General features: G+C 34.1%; 1 protein-coding gene across 1 annotated transcript in view; it reads right to left on the bottom strand.

Moving 5' to 3' along the window:
• FREM2 (FRAS1 related extracellular matrix 2) overlaps positions 1-26,506 on the bottom strand; it is a 199,095-nt gene that overhangs the window by 15,403 nt on the left and 157,186 nt on the right. Inside the window, exons 9-17 of the mRNA XM_044668953.1 lie at positions 24,807-25,004; positions 23,828-23,992; positions 23,556-23,738; positions 21,603-21,733; positions 19,623-19,781; positions 17,312-17,615; positions 15,199-15,330; positions 13,226-13,557; positions 3,942-4,003 (exon numbers count right to left, since the gene is read on the bottom strand). Of these exons, the coding sequence (XP_044524888.1) occupies positions 3,942-4,003; positions 13,226-13,557; positions 15,199-15,330; positions 17,312-17,615; positions 19,623-19,781; positions 21,603-21,733; positions 23,556-23,738; positions 23,828-23,992; positions 24,807-25,004 (1,666 nt within the window). The remainder of the gene's footprint in view (positions 1-3,941; positions 4,004-13,225; positions 13,558-15,198; positions 15,331-17,311; positions 17,616-19,622; positions 19,782-21,602; positions 21,734-23,555; positions 23,739-23,827; positions 23,993-24,806; positions 25,005-26,506) is intronic.

Consider the following 26,506-nt stretch of genomic DNA (forward strand, 5'->3'; position numbering starts at 1 on the left):
ATATATATATATATATATACATATATATATAAAATCATAGAGATTCAATTAAAATTGATCAAAACTATTAATACTTTTATCACAGTTGCAGAATATAAAATAAACCCACACAAATCATCATCATTTCTATATGTCACTAACAATGTTTTGCAAGAAGAAATAGTAAGCAATATTTTTACCCACGTAAATTATCCATAGATAGACTAAAATACCCAGGAGTATAACTTCCAAAACAAATCCAGAAACTATATGAGCATAATTATAAAACATTCTTATACAAATAAAGTCAGGCTTAAATAATTGGAGAAATATTTATTGTTCATGGGTAGGCAGAGGCAATATAATTAAAATGACAATCCTACCTTAACTAATCTCCTTATTTAATGCCATCCCAACTAAATTTCCAAAAAATATTTTATTGAACTAAAAAAAATAATAAAAACAAAATTCATGTCTAAAAATAAAAGGCCAAGAATATCAAAGGAAATCATGAAAAAAGGTAAGGAAGGAGGTCTAGGAGTACTAGATTTCAGATTATATTATAAAGCAGTAATTATCAGAACTATTTTGTACTGGCTAAGAAATACAAATGTAGATCAGTGGGACAGAATAGACATATAACAAACAGTGGCAAAAGATTATGTTATCTTTGTGTTTGACAAAGGAAAAATTCCAAGTTTTTGGAATAAGAATTCTCTAGTTCAGTGATTCCCAAAGTGGGTGCCACTGCCCCCTGGTGGGTGCTGCAGGGATCCAGGAGAGCACTGATGATCATAGGTGCATTTATCTTTCCTATTAATTGCTATTAAAATTAAAAAAAATTAATTTCCAAGGGTGCTAAGTAATATTTTTTTCTGGAAAGGGGGTGCTAGGCCAAAAAAGTTTGGGAACCACTGCTCTAGTTGGTAAAAATTGTTGAGAAAATTAGAAAGCGGTTTGGCAGAAACTAGATATGAACCAATGTCTTATCCCATTTCCCAAGATAGGATCAAAATGGATACGATCTAGATATAAAGGGAGATATTATAAACCAGTTAGAAGATCAAAATATTTTCCCATCAGATTTATGGATAAGTAGATTTATGAATAAACAAAAGATAGAAAACATTATGAAATGTAAAATGGATAATTTTGAATACATTTAATTGAAGAGTTTTCATATAAATAAAATCAATATAACCAAAATTAGAAAGAAAGCAATGTTGAGAAAATTCTTTTTGGACAGTTTCTCTGATAGAAGTTCTTATATCTAAAATATATTGAGAATTTTTTCAAAAAAATTTTTTTTCAAATAGTATGAGTCATTCCCCAATTGGTAAATGGCCAAAATATATGAACAGACAGTTTTTGGATGAAGAAATTAAAGCTATACATAATTATAAGGAAAATTGTTCTGCCACTATTGATTAGAGAAATAAATGCAAATCAAAAGAACTCTGAGATATCATCCCATATCTATCAGGTTGACTAAAATGAAAAAAGAACAAAACAGCAAATGTTAGAAGGGATATAGGAAAATAGGGAAACTAATACATTGTTGGTGGAATTGGAATTTATCTGTTTTGGAGAGCAATCTGGAATTATACTCAAAGAATTATAAAACTGCATACCTTTTGACTCAATAATTCTACTCTTTAGATTAGATTTAGCATGTTAATTTCAATTGCTAATCTAAATTTCTAAATTAATTGAATCTAAATTACTATTTAGTTTAATTACCTTAAGCGATCAAGGAAAAAGGAAAAGAAACTATATATTCTTTTTGTGGAGGCAAAGAACTAAAAACTGAGGAGATGTCCATCAGTTGGGGAATGGCTGAATAAGTTGTGGCATATAATTGTAATAGAATAAACAAGGTGATACCAAAAAACCTGGAAAGATTTTTATGAAGTGATGCAAAGTGAAGTAAGCAGAACAAGGAGAACACTGCACACAGTAAAAACAATAATATATGATGATCAACTGTGAATGACTTAACTATTTTCAACAATGCAAGAATTTAGGAAAACTCCAAAGCGACTCATGATAAAAAAAATATATCTGTTGCCATAGAAGGAACAGAGTCTGAATATGATTGAAACATTCTATTCAGGAATTTTTCTCTAGTGTAAGCAATACGTATCTTGTTCCACAACATGATGAAAAGGGAAATATGTATCATATAATACATACATATATATACATGCACATACATATAACATGCACAGTGCTACCTGTAATGGGGAGGGGGAAGAGTGGGAATTCTTGGGGAGGAGGAAGAGTGGGTATTAGGGGGAAAATGAAAAATATTTTTGGACATAGCTAATGTTAATATGAGAATTTGTTTCTCTTGGATAAGTATCTTTATTATAATTTATTCCATATTATAGCAAATCATATGTATATGTTACATATTATATGTTTATTTAAAAATAAAACCAAATCTCTGTGCTTAAAGAAAAAAAGAAAAGAAATCCAGAAGGAAGAGAACACTAACAGAAGTATCAGAAAATGAATGCTAAATTTGGGGAACAGGAAACATTATTATATCTCTTTTCTGGTTCCAATAAATGAGTATAATTCGTGTCTTATTTTCTCATGGTTGCTGAGTAGATAAAATTAAACAACAAAAAAATGAAACTGTTATGCAGATTAAAGTGGTTATTGCTTCAATCTGTCTATTCCACCAGAATAACTAGAAAACAATTTATGTAAAATGCTTACTGAATATAACATTAAACAAAAACATAATATTTGTTGCCAGAGGAGTCATTAAAATTAAATCTTTATTGTTTAGACATAGAACAGAAAATCAGCTTAAAAAAAAGAAATAATGTAAGGTAGCTGTAACTGAGACTGATTTCACCTTTACAACAACCTGAATTTAATTTTTTGGTACTATTATTGCCCTGTCTTTTTTTTTTTATTCTGCATCTTACTTTGTTTTTGTTTACTTGTTCTCTCCCCTCCTAGATTGCAAGTTCCCTGAGGACAGTCTTTTGCCTCTTTTTTGTGACCCTAGCATTTAGCAACTCTGCCTGACAAAGTAGACACTTAATAAATATTGATTGATTAATCGATTGAATTACCAATAAACTTCTCAAATGGACAGGAGAATGAATTCTTCTGCTCCTCCCATTTTCTGTGCTAAGGCCTATACTAAGAAAAATTCCCAGCTGTTCATATTTTACTTAGTCTGATGACTTGTGGGTACAGCAGACAGCTTGAACAAGTTCTATGTTAGCAGCAGCTATGCCAAAAGATGGAGATGTAGCAGGACAGGTTCTTTTTATAGCTGTACTTTAAATTCTCAATCACACCAAGACACATTTTAAAATGTATTCATTATCTTGGACACAATGCAGACACTAAGAATAATGCATTGGAATGATTTCTACTTTTCCATTATACGTACATCATTTCTTATAAATAACAAGCATTTAGGAGAATTGTCTTATTGCCTTACAGTCTATATACTCTCTATATATATTTTGAGAGAGACAGCGAGAATGAGAGACAGAGAGTGAGAGAGAGAGAGGTTCTTCAGTAATAAGGATGAACAATATAGAAGATGCTGTAAAGTATATAAAAAAAACACAGACACTGAGAATACTTCCTAATTGATTGAATGATTCAAAGAGGAGTTAGCCAAAGAATTCTTGAGTGAAACAAAATTCTTCCTGGTAGTTCATGTTCTTTATATTTGAGAAGGCAAAAGAAATGTTTCCAATCACTGGGCAATTCCATTTTGCTGTCAGAACAGACAGAAGTAAGTTTACAGTTGTTACTTTTTAGTTCATTTATTTTCTTTCTGTGTCTCCTCTCTCTCATAATATGCCAAATGAATAGAACTAGTTTAGTACCTATTTCATTGTGCTTGTTTAGAGGAAAACAATGAATTCATAGTGGAAAAGGGACCAGACAGTGCCAATAATCACCTAATCCTTAGACTTTCTACATACATTTTTTCATTCTTGTTTTGGTCTTTGAAGATCTGAATTACATCCATAATGATATCATCACTCTAAATGAAACAAGAAAATATAAGGATAATATAGCTAAGTTCCCCATGCAGCAATGAATAAAAGAATTGACAGGTTAGTTTTATCATTTGCCCAAAGGCAACAAGAAACACTTTTCCATAGGTATTGGATCAGGTTGCTTCCTGGTGCAGAAGAAAATATCACAATGAAGATAAAGGAAATTTATGCCTCACTATCTGTTGCAATGGATGAAGTAAAGAAAATTCTATGAAGAACTTAATATTATCCTATAAATCAAATCAATACATTGATATTTAGAGCTTTCCCCTCATGGCTTTGTTTCTAACTCTTTGGATTTTCCTCTAGGTCTTAGTTACCATGTCTCTTTGGAATATCCTTGTGCCAAGCTAGTCCATTTTCCAATGGTGAATTCCTTCTAATGCATTCATTTTGGGGACTTTGACACAGGTTCCTCAATCAGTACCTTGACTCTGACTCCCTTCTTTTCATCTTCCTTTTGTATATTGTCTTTCCCAATTAGAATGCAAATTCCTCAAGGGCTGGAAATGCCTTCCTTTTTATTTGTATTTGTATCCCCAGAGCTTAATACAGGTCCTGGCACAGTAAATGCTTATAAATCCTTATTATATTCCCTTGAAATCTGAAGTGGGTAATAATGATTCACATTTACACAGCTCTTGGATATTTGTAGGACATTTTCTTCAAAATAATACCCCAAAGTGTTATCTCCATTCTACAGATTAGAAAACTGAGACTTTAAGGTCATATTCAAGAGTGCCATCATACTAAAACTACTCATAATCATATACTTATTAAGCAATAAATCAAGTAAAAAGTATTTTTAAATTAAATGACTGCTGTTGTTTCAGGAACTAAATACTGACAAAATCCATTTTCCCCGGGTTGCAATAGTGATGTACTAAATACTGTTGCCCCCATCAATCAACTTTACTTTTCAACATTACAAACCTTCCTTTGCAAACTTTTCCATACACAGCCAAAGTTAAGGGTAAATGAGAAAGGGAGTGCCTCTATCACTAATACATAGTAAGCTCCCAGTGCTATGATATGATAGTGTAGACTACATGGCTCCGTGTCTGGAGACACCAAAGCCAGAAAGTCCTAGGATTAAAAATCATGTAAGCCTGGGAAATGGCAGAAACCATCATCCAGTGCAATGCTGCAATGCTTATAATGGGACAATGTAAGCCTAGGAATTTTGAAGTCCCTTACCCTTTTAAGATGCTTAAGAAAGAAAGCCCTTAACTTTGGCTGCGTAAGGAAAAGTTTGCAAAGGAAGGTTTGTAATGTTGAAAAGGAACGTTGATTGATGGGGGCAACAGTTGGAGTGAAGGAGCAGAGGCTTGTAGGGGAGAGAACCCTGGGGGGTGGGTCTTCATCTCTGAACTCCTTGAAGGATGGAGGACTTTTACCTGACCTCTGAAGTCAACTGAGACTATCTGGTGGTTTCCCTGGATATCTCTATACCCAAAGACCTGTTAGTGTATCTGATTCTCACTTCAGTAAAAGAAGAAGAGCTCAAACATCTGCCAGGGGCTGTAAGGGGTCTGAGGAACCAGATAGCCACTGGGCCAATCGTGAAAACTCTGTTCAAACCTTTGCCATTAGAGAAAGACCTCTATCATCCTATTCAGTCTGTTAGCTTAGCTCAGTTAACAGACATAGGAGAGGGAGTAGAATTCCTGGTTGAAGCCAGGGGAGATGGACCCTTTTATATTGGGACAGTGTAGGGCTTCATACCTTAACCATCCTAGATCACATAATACAATAAACCACTTTTGTTATTAATAGCAGTCAGATCAGAGTTTTCCTGGGAATACTGGGAAGTAGAGGGAAGAAGAGAAATTGGGGAAGGCTGTCTATTAAGCTTTGGTAATGCAAAACTCAAGGCTGACTGTCATTTAGCCCCTGTGTAAGATAGATTCAGATTGGTAATGGATTCAGAGCAAAGGCTCAAGTTAGCTATCCTAGCAAGGGGGAGGGGTGAGAGTCAATAGAATCCTTTCTCCTCCCCCTTCCTGAGGCAGTTATAGCAGAAGGAGTATTTTAACTGAATCCTCTTTAGATCAAAAAATAGAGGCTGTTTAGGCTTGGCTAATCCAGAGCTAAATTGGTAGACAGATAGGAAATAATCCCACTGAGATTAGCAACTTCCACTGTTAAAAAATTATTCCCCTAAAACCTAAGATAGATAAAGGTTCTGGATGTCTTCTAATATAGCAGATTTGCTCTCTGGATAACAGCTGTTCCAGTGCTTGCCTGGATGAAGATTTTGCTTAGGTATTATGATATTGGTTGGTATAACACAAGTATAACTTCACACAAGCTCTCAAACTTAACAAGGGAAGGGATTTATTATTTTCAGAAAAACAGGGAAAGGGGAGGTAAATTTTAGGATAAGGGTGAGGTAAGTTACCTAATATCTTTAGGAAACTTGTTGGATATAGCATTCCCCAGAGGGGAATGTGTTTTGACTAACAACTTCTATCTCTCTCACAAACTAACTTTTTTCTTAATCTAATGTTATCAAGTTTAAGATGGTGAAGGTAATCTTGATTGAAGATCTTTTTAAATTAGAGATTTTTCATTTACTTTTGAAGTCTTTATTCTTGGTCCTAGGGAAAAAAGAGCAAGTTTATTGTTTTAAACTATATCTTTATTGGGAGTTGAATTCCTGTAGCCTATTCATACCCACTGAACAATGTTATCAGCTGCTTGTTTATCTAATGAGGTTTTTAAATTACGATTCTGTCCTAAAGGAGATGACTGGGAGCACTGAAGGCTTATTTTTCTTTAAAATAAAAAGAGAACCCAAATCAGCCTCAAAATATCCATGTCTTTTATACTTGCTACTATCATGCCACTTAGTAATAACACATTTGGGAGATTTCCCTAAAATCATCTGATTTTTTTATTTTGGAAAATGATTATAAAAAGACTCTCCAGAATATCATTATCTTAATAAAAAATAACTTTAAGGCACTTGAGATATAAACACATTTTTAACACCATGTTGCTATTTTAAATAATTCTTTAAACCTATATTGCTTACTTGGTAGATTTTCATTCAGCTTCACCACTGAATTCAAGTCAACAGAAACTGGCTAGAGTAAAGCTGAGGAAAACTTGGAGACAATGCTTACAGCAATTTGATGACCAGCAGATGATAGCTCTTTTGTCATTGTTCAGTCATTATATTTTTCACGACATCATTTGGGGTTTTCTTGGCAAGAGATACTGGAGTGGTGTGCCATTTCCTTTCCCAGCTCATTTTATTGATGAGGAACTGAGGCAGACAGGGTTTTGTGACTTGCCCAGGATCACATAGTTAATCTGAGGTTGGATTTGAACTCATGAGGAGTAAGTTTTTCTGACTCCCCCCAGGCTCAGCATTCTTCCTGCTGTGCCACACAAGTTACCCAAGGATAGCTCTGGAGGACGTTTTATATGATTCTTCTGGTTGTGTAACATCCGTGTTATAAATAAGATGATCAGAATTTTTGTGGATGGATGAAGCATACCCTTTTCTGACCAAAGCTTCAGATGATCTCTTTACTGAATGGTGAAAATAAGTTGGCCAAATAAAATGGCTTTAAAAATGAAGTTTTATGAGGATACATTTCAGTTTGGGCTGACATGAAGTTATTTTGGCAAGATACTCAAATTCCTACTTAGTACACAAAATTGTACTAGCTATACATAATGCTGATAGTTGAGATTATAGTTATATTATTAAATTTCTTTCCAACTTTGTACCAAAAGGAGCATCTCTGAGAAATATTTCATTCCCCATTCTGGTGGTCTTATATATTAATGATATTATTATTATGGGTGCCAGTATATATTACTCAGAGCATTTTTTAGTGGTTTCATCATCTGTCATTTATAGTATTGTGTATCAGAAGTCTCTTGAGGGCTTTGAACTCAAGGAAAATCTGTACTTGCCAACTTTCACCCCATATGGCAGGATAGTTGGTAGAGAATAATTAACTTTGACAATGTGAGAAGGAGAGGAAGGACTGGCTCTCAGTTAATATAGGTCATGTCTAGCTAGCCCTTGCCCTTCTGTCTTCAAGTTATTATTAGGATAGAAAGTAAGGTTTATATAAAAATTTAACATTTATGTAGCATTCACTATGTGCCAAGTTTTGTATTAAATGCTTTATAATTATTATATCATTGAATTCTCCCAACAATCCTGATAGGTAGGTGCTATTACTCCCCACCATTTTATAGTTGAGGAAACTAAGGTAAACAGATTAAGTGGCTTGCCTAAGGTCACATGGCTAGTAAATGTCTGAGAACATATTTAAAATCAGATGTTCCTGCCTCAAGGATCAGTGCTTTATCTATTGAGCCACACAGACTTCCTCAAGTGTCAAGTGGCTCAACTAGCAAGAAGTCAGTGTTGTGAGATCAGAGTCAGAGATACAAGAGTAAAAAAAAAAACAACTGGAAACGTAGAAGACTAGATGATGAAAGACTTTGAATGCCAAACAGAGCTTTGTCCTAAATCATAGAGCTTGCATGCATCAGAAGTGGAATTAAAGATCCAGGTTTGACTTGCATCAAAATTCTATCACACAGCATCACAACTGAAATAACACTGAATTCTATGACTTAATGATCTAATAGGATACTGGGTAAACTGGACCATAAAATAATCCTCCTTAAAAAAATCATTGGTCAAGTTTTTCTTGGAGGATGTACCAATTTTGGGGGGGGGTCCTCTGACTTTTAGAGAAGGATAAGGGATAGCGCTCCAGCCTGTGATTTCATGAGTATAAGGAATTCTCAGGTGAGCAAACCTCTCTACCAATGCAGGGCAACAGCTTTTCTATAATTTAGAGCTTTAAAGAGTTGTCTAGAACAGAGGTGCCAAACTTGCTGCCTGTGGAGGGAAAGTGGTGACCACAATCTTTTTATTTCCAATGCTTGACGAAGTCCTTGAATTGTCTTTATTAAATGGTTGGTGAATCAGGAAGCTCCAATACTTCCAAGGAGAGGACTGGCAATATCCATATCTGCCTCATTTTCCTCATCTGTACTTTGACATGAAATGTGTTGCTTTATCACACTGGTCCTCACTGTCTTCTTCAGACTGGTCTCTGAAGCCCAGGAACAAATTAAATGAGTGATTCAGGGCTGAGTCTGCACTGAAAAGGAAGTCTTCTGTAAGAGTAGGGAACACATTGATTGGAATGAAGTGAAAAAAGAAGGGCCAGGGGAGGGTAAGGAGCAGGTGTCATGGTTAGGGGTGGTGGTGGTGTCTTGTTAAGGAAGATTGATCAATTTTTCTGTGTATAGTACTCCACCTTGGACTGTGGAGAATACAGACATTGATTCCACCCTCTGGGACCTTAAAATGTGGAGATAAAACTTGAATAAATTACTGCTGCAGTATTCCTGCATAGTCAATTCTATATACTACACTTGCTGCATCATCTAGTGCCTCTGTATTATATGTATGAATTTCTTGGTTTTAAAGTACTAGCTAGGAAATGTGGATGAATTAGTTCTTAGAAACTGGAAGCATGCCCTCTGAAACATATTTAGAGTTTCCCTTTTTGAGGAGATATGGAATCTTCTACAAACTAGAGAACATTTTGAGAAACCTTTACAGTTTTTTCTCTGTGAGTTAGAATTTCTCAGATCATGTACGCAAGAGTTCCTTTTTGTTTAACTCTACTCTAGAGCTTCATTATATTGATAATTGAGCCAGCAACCTAATATTTGTTAAATACTTCACATGTGTCAGGAAAGCAAAAAAAAAAAAAGTTCCCACCCTTCAGGAACTCAAATTCTAAAAGAAGAATCAATATGGAAATAACTAGGTGTATATGAGATATAAACAGAGTAGATGGAAGACATTTTCCAAAAGGAAGGCACTAGCAATGGAGAGAAGGAACTGGGAAAATCCTTTGGCAGAAGGTGGGATTTGAGCTGAAAAAAAGCTAGACAAGCTAAGAAGAGGGAGATCTTGAAAATACCAGATGCCTTTTCTCTTTGCCCTGAAATAATTGGGAATGGTAATTCATTAAGTGGCACTCCTAGATAAGAATGCCATAAGATGAGAAGGTAAGGAGGGGTTGTGTTCTACTGGTACTGCTTCATGTCTGGCAATTAGGAGATTTGAATTCAAAGCTATTCTAGGCTGTGTGGTTTCAGGCAATTCACTTAGTTACTCTGTGCTTTAAATTTCTCAACTGTTAATTGTGAGGATAAAATCTGATAATTTCTTCCTTTGTAAAATGGGAGGATTGAGTTACCTATGTGGTCTTGACCACATCAAATAACATCTTTGGGACTCGGTTTCCTAATCTATAAAGTGAAAGGATTAGACTAGATGAATTCCAATAGTCCCTTTTAGCTGTAGTTAAATGATAGCACTTTGATCACTAAAGAACATGACATAATATAATATATTAACTTCCATCTACTTTGTTTCTATCTTCTATGACCCCAATTTTTACATATTATTATCCCATTAGAATGTGAGCTCCTTGAGGACAAGCATAGGTTTTTTTTTTTTTTTTTTTGGTGCCTTTCTTTATATTCCCAGAGTTTACCATGGTGCCTGGCACATGATAAGTGTTTCATAAATGCTTTATAATTATAGGATTAGTGAATGGGAGAACTGGGAGCAGATTAGTTTTCCTAATTTCATTGTTGTGGAAAAATAAAATATGAAAAATTTGGGGGGGGCGAGGGTGCTGCTTTATTAAAAAGAAAAATCCAAAGCTCGATTTTGGAAACGTAGTGTTCTCAGCTAAAGAATGCAAAACTTGTACTAAGGATTACTGAATTAATAGTTTCAAAAGTTCTTTTATAAAAGGTGACAGCTTGTACCCATGGAACTAAAATGCCTAATTACTATACATAAAGAAAGTACTGGCTTACCAGATTGAACCTTTATTTCTACAGATGGATTTACATGGTTTTGAGTGACGAGGAAGAATTACAGGATTCTTTTGTATGAGTTTTTACTGGCAGGTACAATTACTAATTTCTTCTGGCCTGAGAAAGGTATTTTTTTATATACCTTTGGGCTGGTTTTATAAACTACCTTTTTGCCTGGAGAAGTCCAGAGAAATTATGGCCATTTACCTACATCAAAAAAGTCTGAACAAAGTAAGTTACATAGCTTTGAAGTCTAATGAGGCTGAGAGTGAACTATCTCTTACTTGCTTCTTCCACATCTAGAAAAAAAGCACAGCTAAATCATTTCTTGTCTTCTGACAAATTTGTAACACCATGCATTATATCTAAATATCTCTCCAGCAGAGGTTCTCAACCTGGCACCCATAAACTTGTTTGTTTTTAGTTTTCTTTTTGATAATGCCATTTCAATAAAATTCCTTTTTTTGTAATCCTATATATTTTATTTCATAGATTCAAAAACATTAAGAGAAGGATGCACAGGCTTCACAAGATTGCCAAGGGGACTAGATATAAAAGGAGATATAAATAAATTAGAACAGGAAAGATATTGCCAATCAGATTTATAGATATGAGGAATTTATGAGTCAATGAGAGATGGAGAGCATTGAGAAACATAAAATTGATAATGTTAAATACATCAAATTGAAAAAAATTTGTACATATAAAAACAATACTGCCAAGATTAAAAGGAAATCAGAAAATTGTGGGAAAATGTCTATAGACAGCCTCTTAGATAGAATAAATAAATAACTGTCAAGTTTATAAGAATAAGAGCCTTGTGCCAATTGATAAATAGGCAAAATATATGAATAGATAATTTTTGGTTGAAGAAATCAAAGCCATTTATAGGTAAATGAAAATAATGATCTAAATCACTACTGATTAGACCAAAAGAATTCTGAGATACCATCTCACACTCTTTAGATTGGCTAAAATAACAAAAGAGAAGATGACAAATGTTCGAGGGGATGTTGAAAAATGGGAATACCAATAAACTGTTAGTGTTGGTAGAGCTGTGAACTGATTTAACCATTTTGGAGAGAAATTTGAAATTATAACAAGGGAGTTATAAAACTGTGTATACCTTTTGAACCAGTAATACCCGATTAGGTTTATTTCCTAAGGTGATCAAGGAAAAAGGAAAAGAACCTACATATTCTAAAATATTTATTAAAAAAAATAAAATATATCTTTGTGGTGGCAAAGAATTGGAAGCTGAGGGGATGCCCATCAATTGAGGAATGGCTAAACAACTTGTGACATATGATTGTGATACAATATAATGGTACCATAAGAAATGATTAGCAGGCTTGTTAAAAAAGAAAAACCTTGGAAAGAACTACATGGAATAGTGAAGAGTAAAATAAATAGAGCCAAAAGTAAAACATATAAAGCTACAGAATTAATACTGGAAGAATTAATTGTGAATGTTACCTCCAGAGACCGAACTGAAAGGTGAAAACATGAAAGATTTAATTTGTATATTTGTATGAACATGTCTGTCTCCCAGATGATTACTTTGGTAATGCTGAGAGGTTTGGGACAGGTTGGGACACTTGTGGATGAATTCTATTAACACATTTTTAATATTAATAAAAAAGATTGCCAAATAGATCCATGACAATAAGGGGAAAAAGATTAAGAACTCTTAACTTACAGATTTTATTTTTGTTCAATTTGTTACGCAAAATCTTTTCTCCTGATTTGACAGGACATAAGAGCTTACTCAGGTCAAATATTTCAAAGATATGACAACGCAGTGGTATAGAAATGCTGTTCATTGATACAGATCACAATGAAGTAGATTCTGTCTTAGAACAGGAATTCTTACCTTTTTTTTGTTCTTGAACTGCTCTGCCAGGCTGGGGAAGCCTTCTCAGACTAATAATAATAATCTGTTGCTCTTCATATGCAAAACTAATGCTATTGATACTGTCAATAAGAAATGTATTTTGACTCTTTATCTAGTATTAGTAATAGGTTTTCACTGAGTAACTGACACTTAATCTATTTTTCTTATGGCTAATAGTGTACATACAAATATATCCATGATATATGCAGATATATACACATATAAATTTTATATGTAACATATAACAAATATCTATATGTACTTATATACCTATATCTATACTCTGTACCTATACTAATATGGTCAGTTTGATTCAAAGATTTATTCTGTTTTCAGGTGCAAAGCAAAACTCCTCTATATAGTGATATCAAGAAAAAAAATGACCCTGTTTGTTGGGAACAAAATAATATATGTTATAAACTCTTACCTGCCCATCAGTGCCAATGGTGCCTCCACAGTCTGTGAGGAGCTCAGACATATCATAGTAGCTGACAAATTCCCATAAACAGGCTTCTAGGTTCAGGTTGCGGTAGAATCGCAGGGTACCAGAACCTCGGATGGATGCACTGTATTGGTAAGGATATGTCTCTCCAATCACTTCTGGGTTTCTGGTAGCATCCGTTAAGAAACCATGATGAGTCTTGACTTCAGTGTAATCCAGGAGGTTGGAGCACTTATGGTTCCCCACCCTTGTGCCATCCGGGCTGAGGGTCAACTCAAAGTTGGTCAGCTCTCTAGTGGAGATTACCGGGAGCATGCCTGCAAGTTATCATCATCCTTTGTTATCGGTCATGTCTAATGCACCCTTTTAAAATTGCCTGGGTAGCGAATCTTAGAGATTGTGTTATATAGTGTATATAATACTAATGCAAATATATGTCTGTTTAAATTTATATAGTCTTATACTCTAAGGAGGGTAGAACTGTAGATTTTTAGAGGAAGGACCCTTTGAGATTATTTAGTCATAGGATCAAAGACTAAGAGCCATCAATTCCATCACTCCCTGGTACATGGGGGAAATAAAATAAAGAGCCACATAGGTAGTGAATGATTGAGGTGGAATTTTAATCTAGACTCACCCACTCCTATCTACTATACCATATACCTTTTATTTTATAGATGAGTAAACGGAGGCTATGAGAGCTGAAGTGACTTGGCTAAACTCATACAGACTTTAAGTAGCAGATCCAGGACTAGAATCCAGGACTCGTTCCAAATTTGACACCCTTCCCAATTTACCAATGTCTCAATTTTTATTAAATGCTGCTGTGGAAGGGAGTGTTATTACTGCCCGCATTTTACAGACGAAACAGGCTAGGAGGGACAAAGGAACTTATTCAAGGTCCTAGGGCTAGTAAGTGGCAGCTAGGTCTCTAGAATGCACATCTAGGATTTTCTCTATCCTAGGTTCATCTCTGTGTATGCTTCCTGCATCCAGTTTACACCTTCAAAAGATCCACAGATCTGTAGGTTCAGGGCTAAAGTATGGAATCATTCTACTCCTGAGTAATGAAGGCAACAAGAAATCTCAGTTTTACCTTCTTCTTCCCCAACCCCTAGCAAGTTTGACATAATCTTATGGTATGAAGCAATGAGCCTTCGCCCTAAGTGAGGCAGGCAGATTTTGCTTTCATTAATCCTAGTACAACCTAACCCTTCATGTTATATCATATATGTGTATATTATATATATTTAAGATACTGTATTTTGAAATAAAACTGAAAAAATTTTAAAAGTTAAAATATGATTACTTATAAAAATAATAAAATAAAAATAAGTTAGTTGACTAGACTCAAGATTTGGGAGTACTTTCTGTAATTAGAGTAATACATTCAAATTTCCTGATAATTCTAAAACAAATTTCGTTTTATTCCTTGAACATAGGAGAATAATAAAAGATAATTAGCAAAAATTAATGAAATAATTTTAGACTGCTATTTCCATCTCTGAATCAGGCTTATAATTGAGAAAACATCTTAATTATTATAAATATTTAGGGACATGCACATGGTCCCACCATAAGTTTACAGGGAGTACTCAAATATCTGTATCAAATACTGAAGTACTTTCTGAATGTTTAAAACCATGGACATACTGGTTGATTATCTGGCAAGATTATTGAGTACTGCAGAAGCAACCATATCTGTTTCTTTTTCACAAAGGTTGGAATTCAAATATTTGTCTGTGACTTCATTTAATAATGTAACCAATTCGCTGAATTTCAAAGAGAAGAATATAAATTTCAAAGACACTGAAAAGAAAATGCTGTTTGAGAAAAAAAAAAAAAACCAGGCAGCACACGTCTTAGAACATGCTAGCTAAAGGCCTTCCTAGATTTGAGTTTGTAAATTATGTGTTCGATTATTTTGGATTCTGAGCAAAAATGCTACATTTACCTACCATCAATGTGCGGCATTGTGACAGTGAGCTTGATGAGATTTGTGTAGTCTGCATCTTCAGAACCCGTATAACGCAATTTGGCCGAGAATGGTTCTGCGCCAACCACACCTGGCACCCGGGGCTGACAAAGACCTATGTGAAAAATACAAATAATGTTCTTCTGTGTGCACTTGAGAGGAAGAATAGTCAACTACTGAGCTTAAATGTTTTTTTTTAAATAACTTCTTTGAGCACAAATGAATTAAAGAAAAAATCATGGGATGACAGGCACTTCGGTAATTGCAGGACACATCGGTAGGTAAATAGAGATGATCCAATAGGCATTTCTGGGGCAATCATCCCTACTTCATGTGCTCTACTAAGGGGATCAGAGGTTGCTTTTTCTGGAGGGTCTTTTACCTTTAGACATTTGAGTTAATTTAATACTACAGCTATGGTTATGGAGTCTTCTTAAATGGTAAGAGCAGTTAGGTGATTAGTAAGTAGAGGATTGTGCTTGGAATTAGCAGTGTCTGAAAATGAATTTGAATTCTGTCTCAGACACTAATTAGTATTGTAATAATGCAAATCATTTCATTTCCCTGTGCCTGAGATTCCTTAAATGTAAACACAGAGTTCAGCTGTGTCCTCTTGAGCCCCTTTCAGTTCTAAATTTATGAAATTTGACTAGAAAGGTTGAATACACAAAGAAATGAAACTACTGGGAAAAAAGTCACACTGGTAGATGCTGAATTAGCATTTTCATATTTATAGGCTCTTTGTGATCTGTGTGAACATGAAGGGATTAAAAATAAACATGTACTTTATGATTCATAAATTAAACTCATTGCATGTGCATTTTCTCATTCTAAAGTCATACTTACTGAACAGATGCCAAAGACAAAAAGCAGATTTTTTTTTCACATTGAGTTATATTTTTAAAAATGCAAAAGTGGCTCAGGGCACAGTTAAAGCAAACAAAACTCCAGTCATTCTGACAGAATAATTTTCTTCATGATAATAATAGCAATAATAGCAAGCACTTAATTATCCCATTCAAGTTTGGTGAGGATCATTTTGATCTTTCTCCCAGTATTGTGAAGCAGATGTTATTATTTCCCCCATTTTATAGAAGAGGAAAGTGAGGCTTAAAGGGGTTATATGACTTTGCCCAAAGTCTCATTGCTAAGATTCTGGGGCAGAGTTTGAATTCAGTTCTTCTTGATTTGAAGTCCAACATTTTATCTACTCCACCACCTAATTACTATCCTTTTCCTTCAGCCCAGACTTGTATAGTATATTTTCAACAGAAAGGATCACCCTCTTGGATTATGAGAAGGTAATATTAAATTTCTTGGCCATTTCTGTTCAGATAGGATAAAGAACAATAAATAGGCAGCTCATTATTACAGTGGAAATAAAAGAGAGATGTAACTAGAAAGTCTATTTCACTCCCAGATCACTTTGTATAATATTTGGCGATGTTTAATATAATTGCCAAAACAATTGACTGATCTTTAAAGTGACTCAGAACCATGGGTATTCATTATCAGAAATAGAGACTGGACCTCTGATTTCATTCTAATAGGGAACTCCTTCCTATGGATACACTGTCTACAAATGAGAGCCAGTGTTTTCTCCATAACTTTTGGTCTTATAGTTCTATTGAAGGGTCCAGTGACTCTTTCTGGGTCACACAGCTAGTAATTGTCAGTGGGGGGATTTGAACCTAGGCCTTCCTGATTGCAAGGCAAACTCTTTATACCACGTTGCTTCTGAAGGAAAGAGGTATATTTAGCCTAAAAACCAGTATCACTAAATAGCAGATGATGCAGAGATGCCTGAGATATACTTCACTAAATGTAGAAGATATGCTCTAAAATGTGTATAGATGAACTGAATTTTTGGGAATCAAATCATTTTAAGTGCCCTTGGGAGATCATGATATTCAAAACAGACTAAAAGTTTTCTTTGTTATAAAAAAGCAAGGTGTGCTTATAGAATGAGGCCAAGGAAGTTACTGGCTTTAGAGACATGATCTTTAGAAATGGGAACTTTCCAAAATATTCTGTATAGAGCTGCTGTGTGCATTTGACTACAACTTTAGCTTTAAGTGAATAAGAGCCCAAATTACCTTCTTCTCTGTTCACTGTGACAATTGGGCTCATTAGCTCTAGCCCTTCATTCCCGTCGGTGTTCACAGCTCGAGCTGCACACTGTACCCTGGAACCGGCTTGAAAGTAAATGGAGTCCAACGTGATCATCTTGGAGGAGGTAAAGAAGGTATCAAAATCCACTTCTTTCATGGGGCTGGTCACACCATCAGAGCCTGTGGGTGCACTGACTAGCCATCGGTATCTAGTCAAAGTGTCATTGATACTCTCACTTGCACATATAGAGCCAGTCTTCTCATAGTCAGAATATTTGGGGTTGCAAGCCTATAGGAGGCAGACACAGCATTATTATGACAGTTACACATGGTTACATGGAAATTGCTCTTCTTAATGTCTATTTGTGTAAGCTCTCTCATGATCGTATGTACTCCCACAATTTCCTTGATGACTTCTGTAGGGAGGACTCTAGCTCTGTCTTTTCTCATTAGTCCTAGTCCTACATTTCCAGACTTCTAAGGAACATCTTGAATTGGAATGCCACAATAGCACCGGGCACTCCAACATGTCAAAATCATAATTTTCCTCCATATATCAATTTCTACTTTACACTTTTCTATTTTTCTTGATGGTACCAATATGTCCTACTCACCTTATCTCTAATTTTTAAAGTTAACTTTAATTCTTCCTTATAGCTCATTTCATTTTCCCCAATTGGATGCTAAAGTCTGTCAGTTCTTCCTTTTTAAAATATCTTTCCATTGCTATTACTTTAGTGTGGGCTCATAGTTAATATCCAGGATAATACAATCATCACCTTATTAATATTTCTGGTTTCTGTCCTCTATTCATTCTATATTGCACACTATTACCATAATAACAGTACTATTTGGAGTTTATCCTCCCCCACTAAAAAACAAAACAAAATTTAAAAAGAAAAGCCATCACTGAATAATCGATTCAATCCAAGCTCTAACATCCTCCATAGTGAAATCCCAAGCTACTTTTATAGATTTGCTAGTTTATGCAACACATATCATGAACTCATGTTCTAAGATCTTAACTGGTGCTAGAAAAAGACTCTAGCCATGAATATCCTGGAAACTGAAGGAATCATCATGTTTCAGACCCTTAACTGAATTTTTTATCCCAGCTGACAGAGAGTCAGGATCTAAAAAGGACCTTGATGGGCTAGAACACTGGGACGAATCTAATAAGATGAGATTCAGTAGAGATATATGTAAAGTCCTACATCTGGGTACAAAAAAACCCCCAAACAACTTCATGAATATAATATGAGGAAGCATGGAGAGATAGCAGTTGCTTTGAAAAAAAGGATGTGGGGTTGTAGTGTACTGCAAGTTCAATATGAATCAACAAGTGTGATATGGCAGTCAAAACAACTAATGCAATCAAGGGTTATATTAGGAGGGATGTAGCTTCCAGGAATGGGGAAGTGATAACTTCAGGGTACTCTGTCCTTGTCAGAACTCATCTGGAGTATTGTGTTCAGTTCTGTGCACAATAGTATAGGAAGGACATAAACTAGAGAGTGTCTATATTACAGAAACAATATGAATGCACTATGCCATTTTATATTATTGATATTTTCTAGATACAATTTGTGCTTTGTTACACCTATGTCTTTGACTGGATACCTCAGCTTAGAATTACTCCATTCCCCATCCCATCCTTTCAACTCACTGAAATCCTAACAATTCTTTAAGACCACATTCAAAATCTATCTTTTGTGAAACATTCTAAGGATATAGAAAATGGTATATATCTCAATTACCTCTGAATTCAATTCAATTCAATATAACATTTTGTTAAATGACTTCCATGTGAAGAAAATTTTATTAATCTTTGGGAAGATACAAAAATATTATTCAATATGGTCCACTGATGCCTATTATTTGTAACCCCTTAGGCTGCCTTTATTATATAGTTAAATCATTGTAGTTATTTATGCATATTTAAAAATTCTCAGTATTAAGACTCTTGAAGATAATGATCATATTTTAATTCATCTTTTTATTTAATTCCAATAGCATCTAAGAAAAAGCTTTTTAGGGTTGGTGCTCAATAAATGAATGAAGGAATGGATGAATGAATGATTGGATGAAAATAGGTCATTTATTAAATATCATTATATTTCCTTTGGGAATTTCAAGATCATCATGCCAAGATAAATATAAACCTATTCTTTCTTTTCACTTTCTTTTCTTCACTGTAACACATTATACTTCACTCGGCATGACATTTTGTTTCTATCAACTATATCCCTCTAAAAATCAGTTATTTTCAAATTGTATTCCACAGTTTTCTACTCACTGTAACACAAGCCACAGGATAGCCAGGCACTGGACCAGAACTGTCTTTAATTCTTAAAGTGTCATCATATATCAAAAGGGATACAATTTGAGGCACCGAAGGGAAAGTGACATCTGCCATACTATTCATTTCTTCTATGTACACAATGGCTTTGGTAACCTATGGGAAAAAAAGATACTCTAATTAATTACTAATATTTTCACCTTAAACACATTAATTAAAATTGACTTTTTATATATCAGGATTGCTTTCTCACATCATAGATGAAAGTGATTATCCATTTCTACTCTTGAATTTAAGAATAGAATAAAGAAGAAAACTCAAGTTGGTATAAGAGAAATATGAAATAGAAGAGGATGAAATTTAGTTGGGGAAAATTACTATGATTTGGATTTACATTCACAGTAGATCAATAACTTAAGAGTGGAAAGGGTAATTTAACAGATTATCTGCCTTTTTAGTAACTAGATCAGGGGTTGGCAACCTTTTTGACTGTGAGAGCCATGAACACCACATTTTTTAAAATGTAATTTCGTGAGAGCTGTACAGTGCTCACAGTGCTGCTCCTGTAACAGCACCTGAAGAAAATTGAATTTATGGCTCCTGTAGAAAGAGCCATATCTGGCCCTCAAAAGAGCCAGATATGGATCAAGAGCCATATGTTGCTGACCCCTGAAGTAGATGAATGGATTAGAGAAATGTCACAGATAAATACCATGGTATTTGATACAAGCACTCATGATAACTTTAGAGATAAGATAGGAAGCTGTAGGCAACAAGCTTATGCACTCTTAGAGTAGAAAGATCAGCTGTAGTGTAGTGATAGAATTATGACCTTCTGACAGCAAGGCTCAGGTTCAAGTTCTGCCTCTCACATAAAAGCTAGCATTTATATTTGTAGGTACAGTGCTGGGTCTGGAGTCAGGATGACTTATCTTTCCAGGTCCAAATCTAGCCTTGGACACACACTAGTGTGACCCTGGGCAAGTCACTTAAGTCTGTTTCCCTCAATTTCCTCATCTGTAGAATGAACTAGAGAAGGATATGGCAAACCACTCCAGTATCTTTGCTAAGAAAACTTTAAAGAGTCACAAAGAATTGGACATGAATGAAATGACTAAACAAAGCATTTACATGGAACTTTAAGGTTTGCAAAATATGTTAAAAATAAATATTATCTCATTTTTCTCCTCACGACAAAACTGTGAATTAGGTGATTTATTTGCTATTAGTTCCTGATGCTATTTATTCCTGAGGCAAACATTTGCCAACTTGCATTATTTAGAAAGAATTTCCTCATCTGGGACATTCCTGTATCAGGGAATTCACAGATCCTGACCTTATCCTTATAAAGAAGTGAAGGAAAGAAGCATCTATTAAGAACCTATTAAATTTGAGGCACTGTAATAAGCACCTTAGTAATATTTTCTCATTTAATCCTAACAATAACCTGGGAGGTAGGTGCTATTATTGTCCCCATTTTACAGATAAGAAAACAGATTGAGAGATAAGTGACTCAAGGATCTCTCATTGATTCAAAATCACCATATATGTTCAGGATAGGATCAAATCATATATGTGATTTGATCTGTGTGGACATCCCTTGAACTAATGCAGTATGCGGTCCCACCATATCTTAGTAGATGGTTTGATGCAATGGTGTGGCCAACATCATTCATCTCCTAGTGGCAAGATTTCTTGTAAGATTTCTTTCTGAGGTTAACTAGACTAGTCTGCAAGGACAAGACAGTTTGTTTCCAGACCCATATTTGAAGCCTTTCTGGACTGCTAAGACCTAACAGAGCATAGGCTCCCAGTAAGAGGAAACACAGCATAGGACTTGGAATCATGAAGAGTTGGGCTCATTTCATACCTGAAACACCTACCAGCCATGCAGGATTTTTGTAGCATATTTAGGAATAAGTCTATGTTATACGGTGACCATTGGAGTGCTTGTGCATTTGAAGCTTACTCATTTACCTGGGTTTCTGCTACCATGTTTTCGTCAGGCTTCAGGTGAACAGTGAAGGCTTCCCTCATCTCTCTGACTCCATCAAAGAGAACTTCAATCTCAACAATGTGCTGGGTTTCACCTTCCTTAAATTCAATTTCTACAAATGTAAAAAGAGATTTAAGGCTGGAGTCCACAGGACAAGTTATTTAGAACTGCTGTGATTAAAAAAAATTGTAGACAGATTATTCTATTATCATTATTCATTTTTGTCATGCCTGTCCACTAGTCAGTATCAGGCATTTTCTAGGATCATAGGATGATAAGAAAGGAGATCTAGGTGTAGAGCTGGAAGGGACCTTACAGGCTATCCAGTCCAAGTCTTTCATTTTACACAGGAAGTTTAAAATGGTGAAGTGAACTATCCAAGGTCACAAAAGTACTGAGTCAGACTCAGAATATGAACCCAGAACCTTTGATTCTAAATTCTGCTTTTTGTCCATTGTAGAATACTAAGTATGAACTAATTTGATTTAGATATAATTTAAATTGATTGCATCAATTGGATTGATTTTTGTCCCTTCAGTTCAGGGAGTGTTTTTCCTCCAGAGGGACAAAAAAGCTTTAAATGGATTTTTAGTTTTTGTTTTCATTTCAACTTATATATTAGTTTGATGTATATACAATAGGCCATGATAGAAAGAGGACTGGATTTGGAATCAAAAGAGCTTGTTTAAAGCCTCACTTTGATGTTTACTGGTTGTATGACCTTGGGAAAGTCACACTTTCCCTTGCTAGGTTTTAGTTGCCTCATCTGTAAAATCAAGGGATTTGATTAATGGTTTGTAAGGTAATTTGTAATTCTATATACCATGATCTTGATAGTATTAAAATATTTTTCTGAATTGTTTAAAATTTGTTTTCTTCTGGATATAGAAATATAGAGTTTTTGCTCATGCTCATTTTTGGACATGTCTTGGTAGGCATAACAAGGTATATAAACATAAAGTATTGATTAGAAAGAAATAACTGTTTAATATTTGCCTTTTGAGAAAGTAGGTCAATTATCAAGAGAAAAATTAGAATAACCATCTTAATTAGCATTACTTTGTCAAATGAAAATTTATTTTTGACTTGAAAAATATGTGCTCTTGCATGTACAAATAACTGTAAAAATCTTTTTTTTCTATTAACCTTCATAAAATGGAAACTTTTAAAATATTAAGTCAATGCATCTTAATATTTTATTCTTTCCAGATACAACAATGTTAAGTTTAAGAGTTTCCTTTATCCTTTTAATTTGTTTCCAAGTCTATCATTACCTGTTTTTCTCCTGCTCTTTTAAAATTCTTAATAATTTAATCTTTTGTTCTTACATACTTCACTCTCTTCCCTCCTTCTCCCAAAGGGTCATTCTTTATAACAAAGAATTAAAAAATTGGAAAAATAGTTTAGTAAAATTAACCAGTATAGTGAAAAAGTCTGTCATTATATGCAATGTTCCATACCTATGATGCCCTATCTCTGCAAAAACAAACAAACAAACAAACAAACAAACAAACAAAACAACCCAAGTGAGGTGGCTTTTCAAACCTTTTTTGAGGATCATCCTAACTTCCCAATGTTTAGTTTTGATTGTTCGGTGGTTGCTGATGTTTGTTTAGTTTATGTTGTTGCAGTTATTGTGTACACTGTTTTCCTGGTTTTCTTACTTCATGTTGTGTTACTTCATTTAAAAGTCTTCACATGATTTTTTTCTATTCATCATATTCATTATTTTCTCTAGCATGGTCATACTCCATTACATTAACATACCACAATTTTTTGAGCCATTCCCCAATTGATGCCATCTACTGAAACAATACAAATATCTGTTTATCTACATGTCTGTAAATATCTTTTTATTTTTTCCAATGTATTGACCAGCACAGTAATCAATAAAACACTAAGTCAACTTAAAAGAAGATATGACTTCTGCTCACCTTCTGACACAGGGAGATAGTCTTCTCCCGAGACAGCAGAGCCATCCTTTGTATGCACTCTCACAATAGAAACCTTTGAAGTGTCTCCTTGACGAAGCACAGGAATTTTCACGATGACTGATTGACTTGGCCCTTTTGGTTCACGGACATTAAATTTGGTTTCTCCAAGCTTAATAATTGTTCCTGGCATTTTGAAAAATAAAATCAAAGTGATTATATTGTTCATAATCCCCATGTTTTTTCATGTTAGATTGGAGACAATATCTACTTACGATCAGCATCATCTTGGATCTTTATCAAAGTTTCATTTTGTTCACCAACAGAAGCTCCAAAAGGAGATTCACTTTGTGGAGTACCAAGAACTAGACGTAGTTCCTCCTCTTCTTCGTAGATTGCATCGTCCATCAGTACAAGGATGCAGGGCTTCTCAGTCTCACCTGGATGATGTAAAATATTGCAGACTAATGTAACAAATTGAAGGAACTGAAGATGTAATTGGAAAATGTTTAGTTAAGCAAATAAAATATATATGGAATGAGAAAGAAAACTTTAAATACTAGACTAAGGAATGTGTAATTATCCCATAAGCAATAGTTATGGTGCTCTAAAAATGACTTTGTCAAATACAGGGTTCAGGAAAATTATTTCAATGCTTGCATGCAAGGTGGATTGAAAAAGGGAGAAATGAAAATAAGATGGACCAATTAAGCTGCAACTACATTAATTTTTCAGGTCCAGAGATGAAGAGGGCTGAATGTTATGTCTTTGTAATCATGAAAATTATTATTTAAAGATAAAATCTTCAATAATAAATTAGTCAAAAAAAGAAAAAAGAACAAAACAAATTGAAGAAACTGAAAGCCATTTCATATTAATTGCCATAGATAAGGGACTATGGAAAAATGTAATTGTTTCCTTTTTAGGTAAAATAAATTTACTCTTAGTCAAATTTAATCAAAATAAAAAGTATTTAGTTCTTGAACATAGAAAAAAAGTTTCATGAAAATGAAAACCTGTTAAGTAAGAATATATAGTCAATGATTTTTCCTTGTCATTTTAATTTTTTTCAAAACAAATTTTGATTGTTACTTTTTTTTATGTACTAGAGATATTCTCTTGTATCCTTCCTTTTCTCCCAGAAAACCATTCCTTAAAATAATTTTTTTTAAGAAGAGAAAGTAGAATGAGAGGTAAAAAAAATCTGACATTACATTCAATGTTCTATTACTCCAAATTGGAGTCCTAACTTACCAGGAAGGAATGTGATAGTGGAACTTTCTGTGTTTGGGCGTTCTTCAAAGTCCATCATTACTTGTGCAGATCCCTGCCGAGTGTAGCATCTAACTGAAGACTTGTGTTGGATATCTCCGCTCCTATAAATCATGGCAACAATCTGGCCATCGTTTTCATTACCACTGTACACCCGCTCTTTAAATTGCATCTTAGGCACTAGGAAGAAAATAAAAATCAGAAGGTTCTGAAAATATTTTGTGTTAAATTGTTTTATGTACATTTAATTTTAACCTATTTTATCATTATTTTTACCTAGAGGCATATAAAAAGGGAACAATTGCAAGCTTCTTGAAAGTTAATGAAACAAAGATGCCCATCATCATCAGTATTATTTAATATAGTAGCAGGACTGCTAGCAATAGCAATAACAATAATAGAAGAAAAAGAAAGCGAAGGAATCAGAATGGGCAAAGAGGTAAGAAAGTGATCTCTTTTTACTGATGAGATGATGGTATATGTGGAAAATCGTAGAGGCTCAATGAAAAGGTTAGATCAAATTATCAATAATTTTAGTGGAGTAGCAGGATATAAAATAACCTCACATAAATCATCATCATTTTTACATATTCCTAACAGTCCTATAAAAAGACATGGAAAGAAATTTCCTATCTAAAATAACCACAAATAGAAAAAAGTACCTGGGAATATACATGCCAAAACAAACCCAAGAATCACATGAACATAATATTTATAAAACACTTTTTACATGAATAAAGTCAGATTTGATTAATTGAAATATTAACTGTTCATGGGTGGGTATAATGAATATAAATAAAATGACAATCCTTTCTAAACTATTCTATTTATTCAATGTGATCTCAATTAAGTTATCAAAAATTGTTTTATGTGCTAGAAAAAGTAATAAAATTCACTTTGAAGATTAAAAGATTAAGAATATCAAAATAATTAATGAAAAAAGTAAAGCAAAGAGATCTAGTAGTATCAGATTTTAAAATTGTATTATAAAGCAGTATTTATCAAAACTATCTGCTGCTGACTAAAAAATCAAAAGGTAGATCAGTGGAACAGAACTGACACACAACAAACAGCAATAAAATATATAGTGACTTTTTATTTGACAGAAGTATACATCCAAGTTTTGGGGATAAAAACTCACACTTTGGTAAAAATTGCTGGTACAATTGGGAAATAGTTTGGCAGAAATTGGGTATAGAGCAATGTCTTACACCATTCACTAAGATAAAATCAAATAGATACATGGCCTAAATGTAAAAGGAGATATTATAAGCAAGTTAGAAGAACAGGGAATATATTACCTATCAGATTTATGGATAGGAGAGGAATTTATGAATCAATAAGAAATGGAGAGAATTATGAGATATAAAATAGATAATTTTCATTATAACAAATTCAAAAGGCTCTATCCAAATAAAGCCAATGTAGCCAAGATGAGAAGGAAAGCAGAAATTTGGAAAAAAAATTTATAGACAGTTCCTCAGATCGAGGTCTCATATTTAAAATATATAGAGAACTCTGCCAAATTTATAAGAATTGATAAATGAGGAAAATATATGAACAGACAATTTTCAGATGAAGAAAACAAAAGGTATATAAAAATGTTCTCAATCAATACTGATTATAGAAATGCAAATCAGAACAATCTGAGATACCATTTTACATATATTGGATTGGCTAAA

This window comes from Gracilinanus agilis, chromosome 3 (genome assembly GCF_016433145.1).
Source record: "Gracilinanus agilis isolate LMUSP501 chromosome 3, AgileGrace, whole genome shotgun sequence".
Taxonomy (NCBI): Eukaryota; Metazoa; Chordata; class Mammalia; order Didelphimorphia; family Didelphidae; genus Gracilinanus; species Gracilinanus agilis.